General features: G+C 46.5%; 1 protein-coding gene across 1 annotated transcript; it reads right to left on the bottom strand.

Annotated features, from left to right (window-relative positions):
* Positions 1-2381: 2381 nt before the first annotated feature.
* si:ch211-112f3.4 (EF-hand and coiled-coil domain-containing protein 1) lies at positions 2382-7047 on the bottom strand. Its single transcript, XM_014166951.2, has 7 exons — positions 6095-7047; positions 5392-5878; positions 5151-5285; positions 4449-4670; positions 4219-4375; positions 3620-3745; positions 2382-3483 (listed from the first exon to the last, which is right to left on the bottom strand). Exons 1-7 carry the CDS (start codon positions 6690-6692, stop codon positions 3169-3171), a joined length of 2040 nt encoding a protein of 679 aa, XP_014022426.1. The 5' UTR covers positions 6693-7047; the 3' UTR covers positions 2382-3168.

Below are 7047 nucleotides of genomic sequence, written 5' to 3'. Positions count from 1 at the left end.
ATGTCAAGTGTGTGTGTGTGTGTGTGTGTGTCAGGTGAGGTTATGCTTTTCTGAGGATACAATGTAAATGTATCATGGATATGGGGCAATGAGTGGCCTTGCTCAGATATCATACAAAGGTCAGAGTAGCTTTATACCTCTCTCTTTCGCTCACAGACTCACGTTTGGTGCTTTCAGCTGTTTCACAAACAAAGACACACATACACCCTGAGTCCTGGTTCTCACAGTCATATGAGAGATAGAAATGTCTGAGCTCTGAGCTCATATTGAGCACTAAGTACAATGTAGAAGCTGAATGTTGTGAAGACACCTGTTGTGAGTCCCTATAATCAACCGCAGTAGATATGCATTTGTATAGAGAAAAAAACACATAGTATACTACTATATGCACATTTTATGAGGTTTTATTAATGAATGTATTAATAGTCCTCTACAATAACTGCAATAATTAGAATGTTACATGTTTATAAATCAGGTCTCCCGGGTCCCTCACGTGAAAAGATGTGTAATCTCAATGAGAGATTTGATCATGAATAGAGTATAAAGTACTGTACCTAATGTATAGTAAGCAGTGTATCTAATGTACTATCAGAAGACATACATACACAGTCATCACACAGTCATCACACTAGTGTGCTCCTCTACAAAGCTTTAAGCTAAACTAACATGTCAAATGACACAGAAAGACAAAAACATAATACATAGCTAATCAAACTTGTCCCATTAGTATAAATATATAAATGTGCATAAATAATCATGATTGTGTCATAAGTGCCATATTAGTAACAAACAACAGAACAGAAATACAGAGATGAAAGGCTAAATCTGCTGTGTACACATACAGTGAGGGAAAAAAGTATTTGATCCCCTGCTGATTTTGTACGTTTGCCCACTGACAAAGAATTGATCAGTCTATAATTTTAATGGTAGGTTTATTTGAACAGTGAGTGACAGAATAACAACAAAAACAGTCCAGAAAAACGCATGTCAAAAATGTTATAAAATGATTTGCATTTTAATGAGGGAAATAAGTATTTGACCCCTCTGCAAAACATGACTTAGTACTTGGTGGCAAAACCCTTGTTGGCAATCACAGAGGTCAAACGTTTCTTGTAGTTGGCCACCAGGTTTGCACACATCTCAGGAGGGATTTTGTCCCACTCCTCTTTGCAGATCTTCTCCAAGTCATTAAGGTTTCGAGGCTGACGTTTGGCAACTCGAACCTTCAGCTCCCTCCACAGATTTTCTATGGGATTAAGGTCTGGAGACTGGCTAGGCTACTCCAGGACCTTAATGTGCTTCTTCTTGAGCCACTCCTTTGTTGCCTTGGCTGTGTGTTTTGGGTCATTGTCATGCTGGAATACCCATCCACGACCCATTTTCAATGCCCTGGCTGAGGGAAGGAGGTTCTCACCCAAGATTTGACGGTACATGGCCCCGTCCATCGTCCCTTTGATGCGGTGAAGTTGTCCTGTCCCCTTAGCAGAAAAACACCCCCAAAGCATGTTTCCACCTCCATGTTTGACGGTGGGGATGTTGTTCTTGGGGTCATAGGCAGCATTCCTCCTCCTCCAAACATGGCGAGTTGAGTTGATGCCAAAGAGCTCCATTTTGGTCTCATCTGACCACAACACTTTCACCCAGTTGTCCTCTGAATCATTCAGATGTTCATTGGCAAACTTCAGACGGGCATGTATATGTGCTTTCTTGAGCAGGGGGACCTTGCGGGCGCTGCAGGATTTCAGTCCTTCACGGCGTAGTGTGTTACCAATTGTTTTCTTAGTGACTATGGTCCCAGCTGCCTTGAGATCATTGACAAGAACGTCCCGTGTAGTTCTGGGCTGATTCCTCACCGTTCTCATGATCATTGCAACTCCACGAGGTGAGAACTTGCATGGAGCCCCAGGCCGAGGGAGATTGACAGTTCTTTTGTGTTTCTTCCATTTGCGAATAATTGCACCAACTGTTGTCACCTTCTCACCAAGCTGCTTGGCGATGGTCTTGTAGCCCATTCCAGCCTTGTGTAGGTCTACAATCTTGTCCCTGACATCCTTGGAGAGCTCTTTGGTCTTGGCCATGGTGGAGAGTTTGGAATCTGATTGATTGATTGCTTCTGTGGACAGGTGTCTTTTATACAGGTAACAAACTGAGATTAGGAGCACTCCCTTTAAGAGTGTGCTCCTAATCTCAGCTCGTTACCTGTATAAAAGACACCTGGAGCCAGAAATCTTTCTGATTGAGAGAGGGTCAAATACTTATTTCCCTCATTAAAATGCAAATCAATTTATAACATTTTTTACATGCGTTTTTCTGGATTTTTTGTTGTTATTCTGTCTCTCACTGTTCAAATAAACCTACCATTAAAATGATAGACTGATCATTTCTTTGTCAGTGGGCAAACGTACAAAATCAGCAGGGGATCAAATACTTTTTTCCCTCACTGTAGCAGTACACAGACAAAGACTCTTATAGCCCCAGAGCAACAGAGATAGTAGTATCTGTAGTATCTTCCTCTCATATATACAGTCATAGCTAGGCCTACTCCTGAGGAAGTGGTATATGCCGAAGACGTTGATGTCGATTAAAGCAGCCCCCCGCACCTCTGATTCAGAGGGGTTGGGTTAAATGCGGAAGACACATTTCAGTTGAATACATTCAGTTGGACAACTGACTAGGTACCCCCCTTTACCTTTATAAGAGGACGTGATATACAAGAGGACGTGGTATACAAGAGGAAGTGGTATACAAGAGGACGTGGTATACAAGAGGACGTGATATACAAGAGGACGTGGTATACAAGAGGAAGTGGTATACAAGAGGACGTGGTATACAAGAGGAAGTGGTATACAAGAGGAAGTGGTATACAAGAGGAAGTGGTATACAAAAGGACGTGGTATACAAGAGGACGTGCTATACAAGAGGAAGTGGTATACAAGAGGGCGTGGTATACAAGAGGGCGTGATATACAAGAGGACGTGGTATACAAGAGGAAGTGGTATACAAGAGGGCGTGATATACAAGAGGAAGTGGTATACAAGAGGAAGTGGTATACAAGAGGACGTGGTATACAAGAGGAAGTGGTATACAAGAGGAAGTGGTATACAAGAGGAAGTGGTATAGTAGCATAATCAGAAGGAGGTTTAGGAGTGTGCTGTAGCTGTAGACCAGTTATGTAGTGTTTGTGGAGGGGAGTTGGGGAGTTTGGGGAGAAGAAAGGGTTGTGTGTTGTCTAAACAGGAGATGAGCAGGGGGTTTGGCGGTGCTTGAGGGTCTCTGGCTTGTAGACACAGATACTCGTGCCTCTCCTCCTACCCCGCCACCTTCCCCTCCCACTCCTACCCCATCTCGCAGCAGCTCATTGGACGAAAGCTGGGCACAGAAGGCATTGACCACCTGCAGCACATGGGATGGGCTATGTCCACTCTTGCTGCAGACATCCAGAGTGTCCATCAGCATCTTCCCCAGAGACCTACGAGAGACACCCTGCCCAGAGAGGATGAGCGAGAAATGTCAGGGTGGGAAAGGCTTGACTAGAAAGGCTGGTATAACAAACAATCAGAATGTTCCAAGGACCTGTTTGTGTTTACTGTTCTTGCTTGTGTATACAGTATATGTGTACCTTGATGCGTAGCTGCAGTAGCAGTGTTAGTGTGTCTGTCAGTTTCTCCTCCAAAAGTGACAGACGTACTCTCTCTGTCTCCACCATCTGAACCTCCAACCTCAATCCCTCCACCTCCTCATGCCTCTGACAGGAGAGAGAGAGAGAGAGAGAGAGAGAGAGAGAGAGAGAGAATGTTAATATTGTAAATCTCCAAAGTAAGCTTTGCCAATATATGTACATTGTTACATCATGCCATTAAAGCAAATTTCATGGAATTGAATTGAGAGAGAGAGAAAAAGCAGAAGTCAGTCAATTAAGAAATAATAATATATACACAATAAAAAAAATGGATAGTGAGCTGTGCCAGACAGGCTTCCATTACTCTGCTTGAATAGAGCTAAAACTGTATTAGTTGTATCTAAAGTACTCTCACAGACACCATCTGCTGCATACTACAGATATGGTAAACAAGGAAATGTATCTATAACCGCCTCCCACTGGCCACTAGTTCTCTATATGTTCCAGGACCAAATCCAAGTCTTACTTTTTTCTTTCTCTTTGGAGGGAGCTAAATAAAAATGGAATTGGCCCTAAGAACCCCTCTAGTTCTCTCTCACCTTATCTAACTCGGTCTCCCTCTCCTCCTGATAAGTGTGACCTCTGCGGCCCCGCCCCCTGGGGATCGTGAGGAGGTCATCGCCATGGAGATTGTTCTGGTTGTCAAGGAGGAGGTTCTGGGAGAGTAGCAAGTGGTGGGCTGTTGTATTCTGACACCTAGAGAGGAGAAGAGAGTCAGATACAGGTGTGTGTGTGTGTGTGTGTGTGTGTGTGTGTGTCCTGCACTCACCCTTTACCACAGTTGTGCAGTCTGTTGATGAGCCTCTTCACCTCCAAAAGGCAGCACTGTCCTTCCTCCCTCCCCCTCTCCTCCTTCCTCCTCTCCTCCCTCTCCCTCTCTTCCTCTTCCTCGTCCGAGGCAGCTCTCCCCTCCACCGCTCGCTGGAGGCAGGTGTCGTCCATGGGCTCTCGAGGCGGTGAGGCGTGGCTTCCTCTGCAGGTGCACTGTGATCTGAGAGGTCAAAGGTTAGGCACAGTATGTGTCAAATATCACTATGTTTGTGCACGTTCGTGTATGTGTGCATGTGTGTGTTGCTGGTGAGTGTGTACACTACAGTAGTAAAGGTCTCTTATGTTTCGTGCTGAGAGCATTACAGCTTCACTGTTAGCCTAGCTGTTAAACCACTGCAGATACCACTACCAGAGAGAGGCAGGGCCACTAATGACTACTTTACATTTCAACACAGTCATAAATGTGTCCTCAATTAATAATACATTGCTGTTTATGTAGTTAATATACTGTATCAGCAGTGATGAGGACAGAACCAATGCTGGGTTGTTGCTATGTTGTTGCTGTTGGTGATATAGGCTACAGTGATGTGATATAGATTTGAATATTAACCAAACATAATCCCATTTATTCAGCCCCCTATGTGCCAGTGTGGTGGACCTCCAGGCTTAGACTTGGGGACGGGGGTGTTGTATAATCTACCTGTACTCTTGAATGTCTGTTTCCAGCTGTGTGACTCTGTTCTGGAGCTGAGGGACATTCTGAGCCTGTTTCTGGATCAGTCTCACCTTCTTAAGCCCCTCTCTGAGAGCCTCCCTTGCCTCTTCTGTTCTCCGCCTGTCAATCAGACAATCAATCAATCAGTCAGTCAACAAACCAATCAACCAGCCATTCCATTAATCAATCAACCAATCAACAAACAAATCAGTCAATCAAAACCAACCTGATCTCAGCGTTCTCCTGCCGTAGACGAGACTCCACCCCCTCCAGCCTGCGAGCCTCCCCATAGGCCCAGCCAAGCTCCTCCTCCAGCCGCTGGTTGAACCTGATTGCCTCCTCCAGCTGTCCGTCACGTGAGGAGCGAATCAGCTGCAGCTCCCTGAGGATAGGGTCTTTAGAGCCCCGTCTCCCTGCTACCCTCTCTTCCCCCACCCCGCACCCTCGGCCCTGGGGGTTTGGATTTGGGATCACTTCTTTTGGGGGGTTAGGTGCACCCCTCTCTCGTCCCTGGGCATTTGGAATTGGTATGTTTGAGGTTGTATGTGTGTTTGAAGTCGCTACATTGGAGTGGTGCATGGTAAGCCTGGCTGGGCCCCTCTGTCGTTGTAATGCGACTTCCAGAGCCAGGCAGCGAGCATCACTGCCCTGTAGAGCAGAGCGCAGGTCCTCAACCAGCTCCCTCAGAGCCACACACTCTGTTTCTGTCTGGCCTAGAGGTGGGAGAGATGAGGATTGTTCATATGGACGGGTGTTAGTGTCCTCAATTGGAGATGACACATGAGGATTCCTTCCTAATGAGTGAGCTCAGCAGACAGTGTAGCAATTAAGGGGTGAGGGCAGCTGGAGCACAGCAGAGTTTGAACCTGCAGCCATAACAGTTCAGACATTTTAGAGTCCAGTTCATATGCTATAGCCAATTTGCTTACCTGTTTTATGATGTAGTTCTGATGAACCCGTTTCACGGTTGTGCGCGGGCCTCCTCCCGGTTTGTTCTCTTGTGAGGTCGAAACTGACACATTTCCTTCGCCTGACCCGTGGCCACCGAAGCCGGATCTCGCGCTCAATGTGCTCTGTCTCCTCTGTAACTGGGAGACGCATGGCCCCCGGTCCGGTTCCATCGCGCTCTCGGACGCGGAAATAACCGCATAGCCGCGAATGGAAGTCCCTAAAGGGCAGCGAGGGAGGGAGCCCCGAGCAAATACCTTGATCGTCCTCATCATCTCCCTCCTCTTCCTTCTCTCCATCCCTTGTCTCACTTTCCTCTCCGGTAAGCCCCAGCACTGAGCAAAGCACAGTGAAGTCCTCTGCCGAGACCACGTCGTCTTGTTTGGGGTAAACCAAGTGGTGAAAGACCTCTTGGAGGTACTGGTCAATCCCCGTGGCCAGGACCACTATTTCGTTCTCCACGCCGGGGTCGGGGCAGTGATGGTGGGCCAGAGCGCTCCGCAGCCACTCGCTCTGCCGCGCAGCCCTTGGAGAGGACTGGAAAGATGGCGTCGCTACTGTACCTCTTGAGCTCTTCATGGTGGAGACGAGAAGGTGATTTGCCACCTAATTCTATGATAAAATAATTCCCTACCCAACACCGCTAAAACATGTCCCGGGGCGTGAGGAGAGAACCTGTTCATCCAAGTTGTAATACAGTGCTTTCCCAGTTCATTCACTTAGAGCGAGAGATCCCAAACTTTCCACTAAAACGCAGGTATATATCTAATAAGATTCAAATACACCATCAAACTCACGTAGGCCTTATAATGCTCTAACGTTTCGTCGTATATTATCTCTTTGGCGTCCAAGTCGTGTCTTCACATTGCGTGGAGACTTCTATCTCCCTCAACAGCAAAGTGTGTGTGTTGTGTTGTGCGCGCCAGGACTCGGG

Source organism: Salmo salar, chromosome ssa22 (assembly GCF_905237065.1).
Source record: "Salmo salar chromosome ssa22, Ssal_v3.1, whole genome shotgun sequence".
In the NCBI taxonomy this organism is placed as follows: Eukaryota; Metazoa; Chordata; class Actinopteri; order Salmoniformes; family Salmonidae; genus Salmo; species Salmo salar.
This window is presented reverse-complemented; position numbering and strand designations above follow the sequence as displayed.